The 18,195-nt window shown below is 41.7% G+C and overlaps 2 protein-coding genes across 3 annotated transcripts in view; one reads left to right on the top strand and one right to left on the bottom strand.

Moving 5' to 3' along the window:
- The first annotated feature begins 182 nt into the window (after window positions 1–182).
- Window positions 183–7,493, top strand: abhd14b (abhydrolase domain containing 14B). Of its 2 annotated transcripts, none has more exons than XM_010797397.1 (4): window positions 183–465; window positions 951–1,192; window positions 2,220–2,421; window positions 4,331–7,493. In XM_010797397.1, the coding sequence occupies exons 1-3, from the start codon at window positions 252–254 to the stop codon at window positions 2,397–2,399; spliced, it is 636 nt and encodes a 211-aa protein (XP_010795699.1). In that variant the 5' UTR covers window positions 183–251; the 3' UTR covers window positions 2,400–2,421; window positions 4,331–7,493. The 2 variants fall into 2 exon arrangements, 1 of the variants encoding a protein (XP_010795699.1); XR_800767.1 differs by lacking the exon at window positions 4,331–7,493 and adding an exon at window positions 3,013–3,128 and having other exon boundaries at window positions 184–465; window positions 2,220–2,456.
- LOC104967865 (voltage-dependent calcium channel subunit alpha-2/delta-2-like) overlaps window positions 4,320–18,195 on the bottom strand; it is a gene marked incomplete at its 5' end in the record, with an annotated part of 21,052 nt that continues 7,176 nt past the window's right edge. The window contains 17 exons of the mRNA XM_010797398.1: window positions 4,320–8,010; window positions 8,909–8,985; window positions 9,256–9,368; window positions 9,695–9,821; window positions 10,667–10,722; window positions 10,877–10,929; window positions 11,112–11,264; window positions 11,353–11,424; window positions 11,541–11,588; window positions 11,680–11,771; window positions 11,955–12,053; window positions 12,163–12,266; window positions 12,403–12,465; window positions 12,557–12,647; window positions 14,562–14,659; window positions 15,398–15,458; window positions 17,294–17,308. Of these exons, the coding sequence (XP_010795700.1) occupies window positions 7,888–8,010; window positions 8,909–8,985; window positions 9,256–9,368; window positions 9,695–9,821; window positions 10,667–10,722; window positions 10,877–10,929; window positions 11,112–11,264; window positions 11,353–11,424; window positions 11,541–11,588; window positions 11,680–11,771; window positions 11,955–12,053; window positions 12,163–12,266; window positions 12,403–12,465; window positions 12,557–12,647; window positions 14,562–14,659; window positions 15,398–15,458; window positions 17,294–17,308 (1,445 nt within the window). The remainder of the gene's footprint in view (window positions 8,011–8,908; window positions 8,986–9,255; window positions 9,369–9,694; window positions 9,822–10,666; window positions 10,723–10,876; window positions 10,930–11,111; window positions 11,265–11,352; window positions 11,425–11,540; window positions 11,589–11,679; window positions 11,772–11,954; window positions 12,054–12,162; window positions 12,267–12,402; window positions 12,466–12,556; window positions 12,648–14,561; window positions 14,660–15,397; window positions 15,459–17,293; window positions 17,309–18,195) is intronic.

An 18,195-nucleotide genomic window follows, 5' to 3' on the forward strand; every position in this document is an offset into this window, starting at 1 on the left:
TTGGACGTAATCTCGTCTTTGTTTACATTAGCAATCCTCGCTAACACTCAGAGCTAACCTGTACTGTAGAGCTAATGTGTTTAAAAAGCAGGAAATAATAAAAGGAACTCACCTTGTAGTAAACCCGCAAGAGAACAAGTTGAGTATTTTGTGATGCTAATTCTTATGTACTTTTGCTTTACCACACTATAATAATACCAGCCTACCAAGTTGAGGTGAACCGATGGTTTTCTGCTGCTTTTCTCTTCAGGATGTCAGCTGTGAGGATGACAGAGGGGAGTGTGCAGGTGGAGAGCTGCAAAGCGCCGCTCTTCTACAGACAGAGTGAACCTGCCGCAGGGGAAGGGAGGATGTCAGTTTTACTCCTTCACGGCATCCGTTTCTCTTCAGAGAACTGGCTCAACATCGGCACTCTGGAGACTCTGGCCAGAGCAGGCTGCCGCGCTATCGCCATCGACCTGCCAGGTCAGTCTGATGGCCCCAAAGCAATAAGCCTTAAAGGCCTATCAGGATTCTCCCTCAGTTTTGATTAAAACACTGAAATAAAAATAAACTTAAAGGATCACAATTTTGAATAAAAGTTGTATTCTGTAAAAAAACAAAATGGTGTTAAAAAATCATAATAGGATAATTGAAAACTTCAACTAAAACTAAACCTTATTAACTAGACTAAATGCCAAGGTTCATCTAAAAAGTGTATTTAAGATGTTTTCTAAACCCAGACATAAATATTGTTCCAGTTCCTAAATTGAGCCTGTGAGCTGTGTGTTTTTTTTAAATGCACCTGTACCCTTCATCCTCATGTAGTATCTGTGCCTCATGTCTCTGCCTCCACATCTATCAGTTTAAAAACCTTTACACAAAATCTTCTATTACCAAATAAATGTGAAACCTGGCCTTGTTCTTCTCTCACGCCTTCATTAGTCTGCTTCCTCCCTCTCTGTTCGCAGGACTGGGCCGCTCTAAGTCAGCCGAGGCCCCGGCAGCGGTTGGAGAATTGGCCCCTGCAGGGTTCCTGAGAGAGGTGTGTGAGCAGCTGAGCCTCAGCCCGGCGGTGGTGATCAGCCCTTCGCTCAGCGGGATGTATTCCCTGCCTTTCCTCATGCAGCACCAGGCTCTGGTCCGAGCCTACGTCCCCGTGGCTCCCATCTGCACCGACAAATTCACAGCAGAGCAGTACCAGAGTGTAAAGGTACAGTGTGTGCTAGGTTATTATTTAGATTCCTTTGAAGTTTTCTGTTTCTCCTTTCCTCTTAACTTGAGCATCCGTGAATGTCAACCCCGTTTTCCAGCACAACCTTCTTCCCTTTTACATGCGACCATGAGAGGAGCAGATATCATGTGACTTTCACACTTTCTTTCATCCAGCTCTCAACTATTACAAAATTCAATTTCTTAGATGGCAAACCAAGTGAAGCTGCATTATCCATGAAGGAGACGTATTAGTTACTCAAAAGTAGTTCCCCTGCAATGACGAACATGTCTGAGTAAATGCAAAAAGAGTGAGAGCATCATGGCTACTTAATGCAGTGACATGATATCATGTGAGTGAGATGTTGATATCAAAAGCATTAAAAACGTGTTAATAAACAAAATTATTAAAAGCAAGTAGTGAAATGTAAAAAGTAACTTTACAGGATGACTTCCGCAGCGAGAGACATTACTTCAACTTTACTAAAACATCAAGGCATCAGTAATTACAGCACAGTTATACCATTTCTGTACAATGAGTACGTTTACTTTTAGGGTTATCCTGGTTTAAAGTCTGAAATGCAAATTGTTAACAAAATGACTATTTGAGACATTATTAAAGTTATCGTTTCAACTTTTCTGAAGCTTGACATTTTAAATCTGATGCCAGACGTTATCGGGAGGTAAAAGTTGTTTTTTATCTAATCGATGGAACGTGGATCATTGGCACACATCCCAAAATAAGACAGGACAAAGGCTTACTCAGCGCAGCAAACCCAAAAATAGAAAGATGAAACCCTAAAATGACAAAGCTTGTTTCATAAAGAGTGACTTTTTCTCCAAGCTGTACAGTACGGCCATTTGACAAACACTTCAGATAAAGTATTCTGGTGGTTTAAACAGTGGTTGAGGTAAAATAGAGGACATCTACAAAATCCTATGAGCAAGGGGCTTACAAAAAGCAAACAGGACTATGGACATTTTAGAAGTATTTATCACCCAGGTTTTGTGTCCCATCTTTCCTTCAGGTCCCATCACTGATCGTTTACGGGGACCAGGACGCTCAGCTTGGAGAAGTGTCTCTAAGCAACCTGAGGAACCTAGCCAATCACAGCGTGGTGGTGATGAAAGGGGCGGGTCACCCCTGTTACCTGGACGACCCGGACACTTGGCACAAAGCTCTCACCGACTTCCTGAAGACGCTGTGAACCCCTCGAATTAATCAGAAATGTAGGCCACAGACGTCCTGCACAACCTGATTTAGAGTTTTTAAATAGTGCCAAGAATGAAATATGCTTATTCACTTTTTAGCCCAGAGTTAAAGGTGGGGTAGGTAAGTTTGAGAAACCGGCTCGAGATACACTTTTTGTTATATTCCTCTTAACATCCCGATAGCAATGAATATCTTAAGTGCTTTGACAAAAAATCCATTAAAAAAAATGTCATCTGTGGAAGCCTTAGTAAAAAGCACGATCAATCATTATTTTAGCCGGTGTAGGTACCATATGTGTTTGGCCTACCATATGTGTTCGGGGTCCGTCGTTTACTAATGACGTCACGCATTGGCTGTACGGCAACCCAAGAGGACATTTTACACGGCCAAATTCTGCAAAGAATATTAAAAATTAACANTGTGTTCGGGGTCCGTCGTTTACTAATGACGTCACGCATTGGCTGTACGGCAACCCAAGAGGACATTTTACACGGCCAAATTCTCAACTCAGACTCAACGTAAGAGCTTGAGCCTCTTCGGGGGGTGCTAACATTTAAACATACACTTCATTCTTTAATTTGTCCGAATATTCGGCCCGCGGGGGCGCGGGGGGGCATAGTAATCAGCAGCAAACCGCTTCAACACGCGGATTTTGTTGTTGTTCGCGGATTTCGGTGTTCATTTTGTTATTCTACATAGCATTCATTTTGTTATTCTACATAGTACTGTTGTTTTAGAGTTATTTGTTAATGTAACCCAATTTGTGTTCTTTAAAATTGAAAAGGATATCGCATTGTGTTTGCTACTTTCGTTGCAGTTGTATATGTCTTACGTGTAATTTGGCTTGACAAGCTTTTATTTTGAAGGAGAGGTAACGCTGTTGACAGGAAGTTGTTGTTGCTTTGGAAACAACGTGACGGAGATTAACGGAGAAAAGTAATATCTATATATAAAGACGGAGAAAGTTAACAATAACGTGTATGGTTAAGTGTTAGCACCCCCCGAAGAGGCACAAGCTCTTACGTTGATATTGGAGTTTTCAATAAATTCAATTTGAAAAAAAAACGGGGAACAAAACGAAGATCACCATCACCAGCCGATCACCATCACCATCACCAGCCAATCACAATGCGTGACGTCATTGGTAAGCGACGGACCCCGAACACATATGGTACTGACACCGGCCCGGCTAAAATAACTGGATGGCCTACCTGCCTGTCAGCCTTCCATTTGTGCACAAACGTATCTCGTGCCCTCATTGGTCATGTGTGCGTTCGTGTGTGTTGGAGGAGGGGCTCTGTAAGTGTGGCAGATTTTTTACGGTAATGTATTTTCAAATTCTAGCGCACTCGAGCTGGTTTCTCAAATTACCTACCCCACCTTTAAATGAGACGATTGATAGGCTACATTTGAAGTAAACTCAAACAGCCGACTCACTTAGCTTAGCAGGGAGACTTGACAGACGCGCAAACAACCATCCTGGCTCTTTCTAAAAGTAAGAAAAATCAATACCAGATTATGAAAAAGAATAATCAAGCATGTTTTAGAGTATAGCTTTTTCACTCTTTGTGCTATGCTAAACAAAGCTTGATTAGCTTAAATCATATTTAGTATAGGCTACAGACAAAAGTAGCGATAGTTGTCACAAAGTTTTTCCCTTTTAGCTAACTGTATATCATGGTAAAGCTACAATTATGCACTTATCTTATAAAAAATACACTTTATATTTCCTATGTAACTGGTAAATGAACAATTCTTAACCTGTCTCGACTGAAAAACAAACACCACACGCTGAAATGAAGTGAAAAATATGAACATTATTTAATAACTGATTCTCTGTAATAAACTATTTGAAAATATTTTACAAGGAGTCACAGACACAATATTTTACAAATTTTGCCCTCTTCTTTTTATCTTTTTTTTTAGCTTCATCTGTACAAAAGAATGGAGCGACATGGACCGGTGCCCAGAAAAGAAGGAGCTAAATCATCCACACACACCAACATTCACACTCACACACGTACAACAAAATTCAATACATTTTTTACTTCAGATCTCAAACTTATCAACAGTGCTGTATTCCTATATTTTTTATAACTTCACTTAAAATTTGACTGATTTAACTCTTTTTTTACTCTAAATGTTGCTGTAATTTTTTTTACACACTTGTCAAACATGGTCACATAGCACCAGACTACAGACTACAGACTACAGAATCACATACACACTGTGTCTTTCCCACAGAGACGCACCAACACAGATGCAGCGAGGGTCGGGAGGGGGGCAAGAGGCTTTATGAAAACCATCCCCTACTTAATTTAGGGTTGAGTCCTAAAGCAGACCCCCTCCCTTTCATCATCCCCAAGCTGGTCCAATTTTATATTTTTATTTTATATTTTGGCAAAAGTAAATTTGTCAAACCACAGAAATCAGTCGCGTGTTCCCTTCAGAAGACGTTTCCCTCGTTGGGATGCACACACAGACATCACTACAGGATTCCTCTCTGACCTTCAGTCCGACGGCTGCTCTGTGGAGACCCACTCCCTGAGCTTGCCTCTGACATTTCACCCGCTCTCAAAAAAACACACCTGTGAAGTGACGTCCTTGGCTTACTTCTGCCTGGTGCTTGACATCTCCCAGCTGGGCATGAATAAGTGTCATCATTACATGTTTGCTCGTAGGTGTGTTGTGCATAATGTCTTGGTGCAGGTGCAAAAAAACTGTAGGCCTACATATTCAGATTATGTGTGAGGACTGTAAGCGTACAAGGGCCAGGAAAAGAGAGGAAGTTGCAGGGGGTACATTTCCACAGGCACGTGTAGCGCTCATTTACAGACAGTGGAAATACAGACAGGATTCAATGGCACAGGACAGAGACAAACAAATGCCAGAAAAGTTAAACTGCATCCGGTTATCAACACTGCCAAATTGAAAATACAATAACTTTTTAACAGTCTCTTGTTTAGTTATTTTTAGATTCGTTTTTGGAGCCGAGCTGCAGTTTCTCTGCCAGCAGGTTTGTCACATCAAATAGTACCAACAACTGTACAGAGTGTGTGGTTAAGTTCAAATTGTGAATCGTCCCACCTGAGCAATACAGTGAGGATTGGGTGGGTGTGAACATCGAAGGTCGGAGGCTTTTTGAAATGGAAAACTCCCACCTGGCTTTCAAGCATTTAATAAAAAAACAGGCATCAATCAATAACGAATCATCAAAGACGCGATAATACAAAATAAGAGCTCACTATACTTACTGCAGAACACCAAGAAAACCCGGGGAGTGAATATTTTGGAGGATCTTTTTGTGTGAGTGTACATGAGGGAGGGAAACGTATCAGAGCTCTGTACTGTGTAACACTAAGGCATTTTGAGAGGCTTTGTTAGCTATGTTGCATTTGAAGCAGAAACACTGATGAACTACACATTCTTTCAGACACCTCGGCTCCCTCAGATTAACATTTAGGCAGAGTAATGGTTAAAGATGAATTATTTTAGTTTAAGTAAAATCCTTTTTTTTTCTCCCCCACCACAACAACATTGGATTTATGTTGCAACACAGGATCAGGAAAAAAACAAACATGTTATGCTACCACAACTGTCACCCCTCACACACTCCACAACTCATTTATAATGACATTCCCTTTGAGGGTTTTAACGAAAACAAACACATCCACACACGATTCAGGCAGAACGATAGCAGTCAGGTGGCCCTAAGAACGCTCTATGGCCAGTAAAGTCGCTGTATACTGATAGTGTATCATAGCTCTAAACACGGCTTGGTAAAGGAACGGTATAGTAACTCTATATGATGGCAGTCAGGGGGCCGAGAGGGCAAATACATTAAGCTGGAGCCAGTCAGTGTGATGGCTCTGTGTAAAGCTTTTTCTATAGCCAACAGATTCAGTCTCACATCCAAAGCCTCACACGTGGCTGCTCTATAAAGGTACTATACAGTAGCTCTACTCGTATACAGCCCATGTGGTCCAAAAACAAAGTGCATCAAGGCGCTATGAAACAGAGCGGCTCCTAAACATCGTAATGATCAAATGATTTACTGCCACGGATTACAACCAGACTACTACTTTATGTGATCGCCATATTTAGTTGCCTTTTTCTGCACTTTAGTTGGAAATGTTGATAAGCCCCTATCCCCCAGCAGCGAATGGTTTTGAAGTTGGAACAGCATCAGTCAAAGGTAAAAAGAAAACCCTAACCAGGGCTATATGAGACGGTCATGAGGCAGAGATCTGTGTGTCGGTTGACCAGAAGTAAAGCACATGTATAATTGTGATGAGGAGAGTTAATAGAGGTCACTGGAAAAGCCTCATTAATATTGGCAGAGGTGAGCTTTTGCTTCTGAGAGCACAGGGATTTAAAAAATATTTTTTTTTTAACATCCGACCAAAACCAGAAGTCAGAATGGTCGATTGATCGTAAAGGAGAATAATACACGACGCTGAAGTGAGCAAACACTGATTCATATTTCACAGCTGTCACTAGTGTTATAATAAGCCAGATAGCACTAGCCTCAAATAGTAAATATGAGGAAAAATACTTGAAGAAATGCGATTACTATCATGTAATTACAATAATCCCCAGTGGACGTCTTTTACGAGAAATAATCTGTAATTAGAAGCTGCACAAAATGAATCAGCATTCAGTGTCTCCTCTCATAGTCTTTCCTAAACCTAGAATTGGAAACCATTTCCTCCTCGTGTTTTGGCTATAAAAAAACAAGACCGCATGAAAGTTGATCTAATTTTGGCAAGTAGATATAGAGCATAAAACAATTAATGTCTTTTGAAATAAACACCTTAACGACTTCCTTTTCAAATTAAAACCTAAATACACAGTATGCTTGGAATACTCATCACTTCAGCGGTTTATACTTGACATGTTGTATACTTGACAGTTTTTTTTTTTTTTTAAATGTTATTTTCTTTTATGGTGGCGGCTATAACTGGCTGATGGTCCACAGCCTACGAGAGGCAGTTGACAGAGCGACAAAACTCTGAGATAGAGGAGAAGAAGAAGAAGAAGAAGAAATCCCGCCTTCTGTCTGATGGACAGAGGCGAAGAGGACCTCTACTCCTCAGTCTGTGTGAGGCGGGGGGGGGGGGAGGTCTGAGAAGAGGACATCGGCCTGTCCTCTTTACCCTCCCTTCCTCTCGAAAAAGGGGGTGATGTTTTTGTTTTCTGACGTTGCCTCTGAGGATCCAGGTGGTGCAGCACCACCCGCTCCTCCTGCAGATGAAGGTTAACTGGCTGGGTACACAAACGTCCGGCAGTTGTCACTAAGCAACAAGGACTGAAGCGAGCTGGGTAGCGCGGCACTCAGGGCTTCCAACTTGCTGTGAAGGGAAGTCCCTTTATTACCTATGACTATATAAGGGGGGCGGGGAATAGGGGCATGGAGGTGGGAGGTGGGGTTGGAGGGTTTTGGGTCAGGGAGGCTAAAAGAAGACACGTGGAGGAAAATGGAATTAATGTAGTAGAGAGTGAAAGTGGGGGCTGACGGCCGGATAGAGCAGGAGCAGCTGGATGAGCAGTAAGGTGTAGAGGGAGGGGCGGAAGGAGTGGCCCCGCCCACAGTCTGACGTGTTCTCCTGCAGAGAGAAGACTCAAGCTGTGAGGACAGATCTTTATTCCTTGTGCATTGTTATTTGACTACTTCATTCAGGAAGCGCTCATTCAACATATGTTGAACTATTTGTGTTGTTGTGTTTGTGTCTTATAAGCTAACCCTTTATGTTAAACTGCTAGGAAGAAAGTGGACATTTTCTCTCACTTAATTCTTAGTTTATATCCTCTATAAATACAAACAAAAAATGTAAACAAACATTTAGACATTTATTTTCTTTCTGGCAAAGAGTTAGATGAGAAGATTGATTCCCCTCGTGTCTGTCCATTAAATATGAAGCTACAACAAGCAGGGGTCCATTCCACTGATAAACACGTGGGGGCGCTACACGGTGATACATACAGGTAATAGGAAGTGATTTTGGATATTGCCTGTACTTTGCTCGGACTAGTGACTCTTGCTGTTAGCCTCCACAGTGGTATCAATCTTCTCGTCTAACTCTATAAGAAACCATCTAAGCCTGTTTTCCTATAGGTCAGATTATTCCCTTAAAGACAAGGAGTTACAGTTGTTAAAAATCTTTAATGTAAAGTCATAACTGTATGCCCGTTCTCAAACTGTTTTGTGTGTAGGGTTAAGGGTTACAGCTGAATTGATTCATCCTGACTTGAAAGGGTTTTTCAGTACACATTATATCACTTCGTTGCTAAGGATAATTCCAATAAAAAAAGTTTGATTTTCAAAGTCTAAACTGTGTTTCACTGTTTTTGACCTTTCTGTGTTTAAGTCAAACTTCTCACAGCTTGCTCAGAATCATTAGACAGGATGTGAGATCAAGTCATCGCAAAACGATTTGGCTGAAAGTGGATAAAGTATAACACTTAAATAAAAGTGCTCATTGATATTGTGTCAGAACATCTTACAGTGAGGTTATTGTCAAAGCAGGTGCCGGGTCCTTTTCGATAGCGCGCCACGTCTTCACATGGATTTTCGTGCTTCACTGAAAATTGACTCGATTAAGGAAAAGTAAAAACATTCAAATGTGTTTTTTTTTTCTGCAATGTTTCCTCTTTCACACACACTCAGAGTCCTCAGGCAGTCGTGCAGATGCTAAATGTTAAACGACAGGTTATATTTCAAACCATCATGACAAAAATAACCTTGAAAAAAAACCGGGACACATCTGCGTGTCCACAGGTATGGTAATAAGGAGATAGAATGTAGAGTGTCTTATTCTCTAGCAGCTGGTGTACAATGTGAAAAAGGATACACTCCTCCTCCTCCTCCTGGGACAGCTTCTCTATCTCGCAGGAGTTGCAAGGCATCTTCTCTGCGACCACAAACAGCAAGTTGGTGTTGTTTATCCTCTTGGCATGAATCAGCCTGCAGAGAAAGAGAGAGGCAAAGAAAAGGGAGACAACATAACTACCCCCCTCTGTTCGCTTACATCACAGCCTCATTTGCTAATGGATCAGCAAGATTCATGAGACAGTCTTGTAAGGCTCATTTAGCCGATGATATGACCGTTTCATTAGAGCTGATGCGGTTTAATCATCAGCAGAGTTTATTAGCTCCGACAGGAAGATGAATCCGTCTTGCTAACTGAGCATCTGTCACGGTGCGAGTCTGATGTGTGTGTGTGTGTGTGTGTGTGTGTGTGTGTGTGTGTGTGTGTGTTTACATGTGTGTATTCTGTCATGTGTACAGACCTGGAGCAGTTGCCACAGTCCTGCAGTATGTTGTAGGAGCTGCTGAGATTACTCAGGAAGTACTGCGTCTGTTTCATTACACAACTCCGCACCCGAGTAGAGTCCATTCCTTCTGCATCCACCTCATCTGCAGCGTCACCAGAGCACAGACACATCTCACTTGTCAGTTCACTTGATTTATAAGAGCTGGCTCTAAAAATGGGATTTTAATTAGTGAATTCCTGCATTCTGCCTGGAAAAGGCTGTAAAACCTCTCTCCTTCAACATTTCTTTACATAGTTTGGATTGAAAGTTTTTGCACAGAGGTTGATAACAAACTAATGTCACTGTCCACTTGAAATACTGACACTTATATCATTGGATGTTAGTCAGTGCACTTTAAAGTCTCATAACTCCATGAGTGGTCAGAAAAAGTTCAACATAATGGAAAATGCAATTATTCCTTTTGTTCCCTCGAGTGAGATGAAAAGATAGATACCATAATTATCCCCTCAAACCCGCAAATTGTTGTCATTATATTTCTGATTGTCAATGAGGTAAAAGGTGTTAATTAGTGAGCTGAGAGGAGCTGAGAGGAGCTGAGAGGTGAGTGTTCTCCCGTCTTTAGCTTCATGCTTAATAAGAATGGGGCCGATATTCTTATCTAACTCTTGACAGGAAATCTAAAACAAAAAAGTAATTTTACTGCTTTAATTTGCCAACATATTTTCTTCTAATAATGACACCATCAGCATTTAGCTTGGTTGCCTATTAACGTCGCTTCATAATGCATTCCCGTCTGCCAGGTCGTACACAGCCTTTCACAACAAAGCCCCCGACAGACATCAAATATGTTATCAACGTCTCCATTGTGTGATTTGTTTGGAAACAGATAGACAGAGAATACCACTTGGAAATGCTAAGAGCTTTCAACTTTTCATACAGACATTTAAAACACCAACATGTGATTAAATGTCTGTTGTTTGTACCCACCTCTGACAAACCAGCTCTGATAAGCCAGTCCATAAATAAACTGTTGGAACAAGGACCTGTGGAGACACGAGACGGGGCTTAGTGAAACAGCAATTTCTTTTTTAGTGAATACAGCACTGTCTACTATCTATTCAATATTTCCTTAAGGTGCGGTATGTGTGTTCTGTGTGATACAGTTGTGTTTTTTCATGAAAGCTAGAGGAGTCTCACCATGCCGCTGCTGATGTCCACCAAGCCACGTTTACAAAATCTGCAATTGTGGGCTGTAAATGCAAAGGAAAAGAGAAAAATGTAGCAACAATAAGCAAGTCGAATCCAGTCCCTATTAAAAACAATATCCATCTGTCTCACTATTGCTATTAATTCAGTGTATTTTAAGCATTTAATCAGCTAATTTGTTATTGTTACATCTCATCCTTTATGGTGTGGAAGTGTATATCCTTACCACAAACACTCCTCTGGGTGCAGCCCCATTTTGAGACTTAGAAACCTTTTCACACACAGACTGGTAGTCATATGACTGCTTGCGGTTGTAGAAGGAATTGTTGTAGAGCGCGTACATCAAGTAGGGATCAACATCACTGAAGAACATGCCCACCTGTGGGAAATAAGAAACGCCAGTCAAGCTCAGTGTAAAGATAAAGCGCAAAGTGTTCAGTGTGAGAGAATACATTATTGAAGTCAACCTTGTTCCATTCCTCCTTCTGATTAGACATGATTAGGAATCCACCGTCATCTATTAAATAGCACAGGAGATCCTGCACACAGGGGCAGAGACAGGCTGTTAATTCACAGCAGATAATGTAAAGTGCTCTGATAGAGGAGACCGAGCTGAATACAGGAAGCTTATCAGCACATTATCAGATTGACTCACCTCACTGTTGGCCTCGCAATCCATTTCACAGCCTCTGTTTGGTCCACACTGTCACGGGGGAAAAGACAATTAGCAACAGTTCAAAATCGGAGAAATACTGGTTTATTTAGGAAACTTTAAAAAAGGTATATTTCATTACCGTATTTGAGCCCTGATTGTTGTCTGTATGGTTGCTAGCAAGGATCTTAAACTTGTCCGTCCAGGCTTCAAGGTCCAGCTTCACTCCGACCACTGAGGAAAAGAGAAGTTAGTAAAAAGAGATGAAAATTAAAATAATACATACATATGGAAATAAAAGGCCCAACGAAATAAGAGCGGACATGTCCATACAAAGCGACAAGAAACACAGCGGTATAATTATCTCTGCCTCCCTTTCTTCCACGTCTATTATATTATTATTTTTGCTGAACTCACCTGCAGGTTTGATGGTCTTCCCTCCTACTGTGATCTCCACGGCCGTGCTCACCAGGATCCCGATGGTGTCGTTCTCCGGGTTCAACAGCTCGTCCCGCGCTTTATGACAGTAACAAAGGAAAAAAACAAGCCGTTAGATTCAAACGGCCACCACACAAAATGAGCCTCGGTGAGAGATATATAACCCAAGACTGAGAGCATCCCTCACCTGTTCGATAAGGCGCTCTGAAGATGTAGCCCTTGTTGTCCAGACTGCGCCGGTAATAGCTGGCATTAAACGGCTCAGGGTCTTCCTCCCAGGTTTCTGCAGCCCTGAGATTTAAGAGCAGAAACACTGGAGCTGTAAATCTCTACATTACAAGACTCCCACTATACTCAAAGGTTCACAACTTACAGCGTTCGAAGAGAATAGAGTGAGGAATAAAACAGATGAACTGAGAGCACCTACTTGTTGGGGAACACTCTTGTAACTCCTCCATCTGATGCAGCAAACACAGCCAGGAAGCCATATCTAAATATCAGGATGATGAAAAGAGATGCAAATCAAACCAAAAGCCTATTTAGAGAGAAATCTAAAAACGCACTTACTTAATCCTACTCACGTATTCAAGTCTTTATTCTTCCACACTTTCTCAACCAGCTGCCTGATGATGCCAGTGTCCAGAATCAGGTTATGGAGGAGCAAATTGTCACCTAAACATGATGAGGGGAAGATGGTGTGAGAGTTTCAGTTACATTCACATCAGATGTAGATTTCCCGTCCCTTAAGATATCACATTTCAACCATAAAAACTGAACCAATTGAAGAGAGGATTTCTGGATATAAAATATAATAAAACACTCAGGTGAATACAAACATATCAAGTTTGGTTGTCGAAATTGGAGACACCCTCTTAATCCCAGCCAACTTAATCTACATAAGTCTATGCAAAAGCTTGATGTTACATTACATTATATTACATTGCATTGAGCTGACAATAAGTACATTCGACCAGGAAGATACAACCTTGAAGAAATCAGAATCATATAAGTACATCAGTTTTCATAGAGCCAAACATTTCAAGGGCTACTCCACTGGCTTTAGATAAGCCAGTCCTTTATTAGTATAAAAGTGCTTTGTTAGTAATTCTATCGCTCGAAGTGGAGTCGAAAGAGATGAGTTTTCAGTCTGCGCCGGAAGATGTGTAAGCTTTCTGCTTTCCTGATGTCAATGGGGAGCTCATTCCACCATTTTGGAGGCAGGATAGCATACCCACGAGTTTTTGCTGATGGGAACTTGGGTCCCCCTCGCAGTGCGGGTGCAGCGAGCTGTTTGGCTGATGCAGAGCGAAGTGCACGTGCTGGGGTGTACGGTTTAACCATGTCCTGGATGCCAGTGCTATAGAATAAAGAACGTCTGCTATCAGTTACAACGGCTGGATACAGGGATTGTATCGACGGTAGCCTGAGACGTCGAGTAGGTCTTACGGTCCGCCGGAGCAGACCAGAAGTGGAAAGATTTAAGAGGGTGTGGTGGGGGCGAAGGAGGCGAGGGAAGTGACCGAAAGGTCATTGACGACTTAGGTGAAAGTTTTGTTACCAATAGAACGCATGGTACGACGCTGGCTTTATTAGACCAGGGAANCTGCACGTTTGAAGTTTGCAAAAGAGCACCTGGATGTTCCACAGCACTACTGGCAAAATATTCTGTGGACAGATGAAACCAAAGTTGAGTTGTTTGGAAGGAACACACAACGCTATGTGTGGAGAAAAAAAGGCACAGCACACCAACATCAAAACCTCATCCCAACTGTGAAGTATGGTGGAGGGAGCATCATGGTTTGGGGCTGCTTTACTGCCTCAGGGCCTGGACAGATTGCCATCATCGACGGAAAAATGAATTCTCAAGTTTATCAAGACATTTTGCTGGAGAACTTAAGGCCATCTGTCCACCGATTGAAGCTCAACAGAAGATGGGTGATGCAACAGGACAACGAGCCAAAGCACAGAAGTAAATCAACAACAGAATGGCTTCAACAGAAGAAAATAGGCCTTCTGGAGTGGCCCAGTCAGAGTCCTGACCTCAACCCAATTGAGATGCTGTGGCATGACCTCAAGAGAGCGATTCACACCAGACATCCCAAGAATATTGCTGAACTGAAACACTTTTGTAAAGAGGAATGGTCCAAAATTCCTCCTGACCGTTGTGCAGGTCTGATATGCAACTATAGGAAACGTTTGGTTGAGGTTATTGTTGCCAAAGGAGGGTCAACCAGTTATTAAATCCAAGGGTTCACATACTTTTTCCACCCTGCACTGTGAATGTTTACATGGTGTGTTCAATAAAAACATAAAAACATATAATTGTTTGTGTGGTTTTAGCTTAAGCAGACTGTGTTTGTCTATTGTTGTGACTTAGATGAAGATCAGAACACATTTTATGACCAATTTATGCAGAAATCCAGGTAGTTCCAAAGGGTTCACATACTTTTTCTTGCAACTGTACATCAAGTTATCTTAATAGTTTTGGCTACCCAGACAATCATTAATAGTAGCATAAACTCCTTGCTTACTATAGTTTGCCTTGAGAATTACAATAATTTAAAAGCAAAAGTAAATGAAACTTACATTGTTTGGAGTCTGGTGTCACCTTCTCCATGAGAGCAATGAAGTTGAGCAGGAACTCAGTGTTGTTGTTGGACAGTTCCAGATCATTGCAGTACTCCCTGAGGAAGAGATGAAGCATTTGAACACAGAGAAGGAAGCTAAAAACAAATACGTGTATGCAATATTTACACAATATCTTTGATGTCCTTTATAGAGGGACAGGCAACACAAAGCAGGGATGCACAACGCCATACACAGTATAGGTTTCTTGATGCTATAACGTGCAGCATGCATATATTAAAGCTTCATTTTCAATATGATAAGATTGCTGTCTATCAGAACTAAATATGTGTTGGAGTTCAGAGTGCAGGCATCACAATGAAAGAGTGATTTGTATCGCTGTGGTTCAGAATTCATGGTGCAACTGTCGGCCAAGAGGATTTGATATTAAAACAGCACAAGCAATAGGATTTCAATCTTCTTTTCATACAGTTTTTGTGCAACCAAACCAGTAACCCCTTAATTTAAATGTGTACAACAAACATACAACATAGAAGCAGCATGCAAGGAAAATGTGGCTTAAATTCTTGGTGTAATGATGTTATCTCAGGGAAGACAATGGGTAAATGCAACCATAACACAAATAGTATAAGTATATTGTTTTTACATGTTAACACAACCCAAACAATGAATGAATCACAACCACTTCCACAAAGTGCACCTCAACATCACAAAAGACGTAATACGAGAAAGCAGATGATAGATTAGAAAAATGCTCACAACAAAACAATATGAAGTGCATGTCAAGACCAAACACTGATGACCATCAACGACAGCAAGCGTTCACACAGGGCTACCTGGGAGCAATGAATACATGTCCTTCAGACTCAAAACTGTTTGGCAGCAGTGATTCAAAATCTGCAACAGAAAGGGGAAAGTTATCCAGGGAGAGTGGTGGGCAGGGCGGTGGGGAGTTGTGGGTAAACAGCAGCTGTTCTTCAGAGGTGCAGGGACGCAGAAAGGAGTTTACCATAGCAACACTGAGGTATCATGGGAACACTAGCGTTAGCCAATATGGTGCCAAAAATAGAACCTGAATCTCAATGGACGACAGCTTCACTTTCACAAGCACTCACACCTTCTTTGTCTTTTTGTTCATCAACAAACGTGTTCGGATTCACTAAGCATCAATCTAACATGTCTTTGGATGTCTGAGAACTGACTTGCGAGACGTGGTGAGTCGGTAAGCAAGTTCTCAGACAGATTATTCACAATGAGTGCTTTTAAGATCAGGCAGGCATCAACATGGCCAACTATTGCAAGGGAGGTGGGTGACGGTCCTGATGGAAGTGGTCACCCCTCAGACTGGCAGGGGAGAGGGCTCAGAGAGACACATAATCAGAGGAAGTGCATTGCATTGTGAAGGGCATGTCAAAGGGCAACGTCTTTTCATCTGTCACAGACAAAACAGAGCACAAAGCATCAACAGGTGAGTCTGCAACGAATCCAACGTGTTACTTTCTTATTTATCAAGACCTGTAACTGTGTACAGCAGAGGAATGACATTTTAGAGTTAAAATAGAGTGCCCAGGTAGTTTTCCGCCCACAATGCCATGCACATCCGGGGTCAGGTTTACTGAGGAAGTGCTGGGCCATCCTCTGACAGTCTGAGGGGTGAGGCGGGAGGGGAGACAAGCTGATGGAGACAGGGAGTACAGAGGGACGACACAGGAGCCAGGCGGCACCCTGACACCTGACAACATGGGAGGACCTGGGTGGGCTCAGCCCGGGGGGGTCACTCTGCAGCCAGCAACGACTCCAGCTATAGACCAGACTACGGAAGCTAACAGAGCTTTATTATGGAGATCAATAAAGTATAGCTACATTAAAATATTATGACCACAAGAGATCACTATTTATTACTATTACTATAATCAAAAAGCAGTACTTACATGGTATGTGGAGATACAATATTATAACCAAGTTGTAGCATTGCAGTATTTCATATCAATGTTTAAGATGATTTTTTTACCTTACCACATTATTTTAATGTTACTGCAAAAAAATGTTTGACTGAAACATTTTTAGCTATTACACAAATAAGATGGAGATTATGAAAATCGAATTAAAGATCTGTCAAAACCTGAGCTCTAGTGTAAAAACTATTAAAGACATTTATTAATTAATGACACTGTAAGAAAAGGCAGAGAGAGAGAAATCGAGAGAGAAGAAGGTGAAAAAGAAATGAAGGTAGATGAGGAAGAGAGAGAAATATGGCCAAAGAAAATGAAAAGAAATCGTGGATGAAAGAGAGAAAAAGAGAGAGAGAAAGGGGGAAGACACAACCCATTTGGAGCTTTCCACAAAAGGAAAAGGATTATGTGGGAGGACAAAAGACACATTTTAACAGAGAACATGAATATCTGTCTTCCTTGGTGTTTTTATTTTTGCTTCTGGAGCAGTGGATAGGTGGGGAGGAGGGTGAGGACCAGAGGAGCCATCGTGAGGGATGTGGGATCTGAGCTGCAGCAAGAAGGTGAAGAGGAGGAAGAGGAAGAGGTAGAAGAGGAAGAGGGGAGGGAGTCCTGAAGGCAAGACGGGCAGGAACAGAGGCAAGCAGGCTGGGACAGGTGAGGGAAGGAGGAGGGGGGGGGCAGCAGGAAGAGGTTAAGGACGAGAGGTGTGGGAAGGAGGCAGCGGTAGGGAGTAGGAAGTAAAGGAAGGGAACGTGGACCAATATGGAGTATACTTGCCCTTGGTGTATGGCACTGTGTGGATCCATCAGAGAAGGAGCAAGAAAAGAAACAGGGGGTCGGGTGGGAAGGGGGGATCACAGACAATATTTTATTCAATTACTGTTTGAATAAAAATATTGTTTTCTTGAAAGAAAGAAACCAATTTAAGTCAAACAAGACAAGAGAAAAAAGAAATGAAGAGCAAACATCTTATTTGCAAGAGCAAACAAAAAATCAACAGAGGAAAGGGAACGAAAACCTGGGAAATCCAGGAAAAGAAAAAGACTGAAGACAAAACCAGTAATTGTGATAAATAATTATGGTCAAACATAAAAAAAGGAAAATTCAAATAAAACAGGAAAAGAGGGGAGTAACAGGGTCTGGACAAAGAATGAGAGAGACAACATGTGTCCCCATTCAGACCCACAAAAACCCAAACTCCCACATTAGGAAGCCCTTATCCCGGGCCGTGTAGGAGTTTATATACTGAATGATTCCAAAGCCGGGAAACAACTCACACAATCTAACAGAAAAAAGAATAAATAACACACATAACAGAAGGAAAAATCCCCCAAAATCAAAAAAGGAGTGAAAAGCATGCGTGTTTTCACAGTTTTTCAGAACATCAAATACTTTGAACCCAGATGCTTCAGAATCATTACTTGGTGGAGAAGAGGCGAGAGCATTTGGCAAAAAAAATAATAGCACAGAAGTCACCATTATTTTCACCTGAGTAACACAGTAAAACCACAGCTTTCACCTTTCTGTCCGTTCAGTTATTTTTTTCTTCAGCCAGTGTGAAGAAAAAACATCACCATTTTACAGCACAGCATGAAGACAGGAGGGGACAGGGGGCAGTAGAGGAGTCGGGGGGCTGAGGTAAGATCCTGCCTATCAGAGAGCGCACAAAGGGGGGAGTA

The sequence above is a fragment of the Notothenia coriiceps genome, unplaced genomic scaffold, assembly GCF_000735185.1.
Source record: "Notothenia coriiceps isolate Sejong01 unplaced genomic scaffold, NC01 NC01_scaffold00037897, whole genome shotgun sequence".
NCBI lineage: Eukaryota > Metazoa > Chordata > Actinopteri > Perciformes > Nototheniidae > Notothenia > Notothenia coriiceps.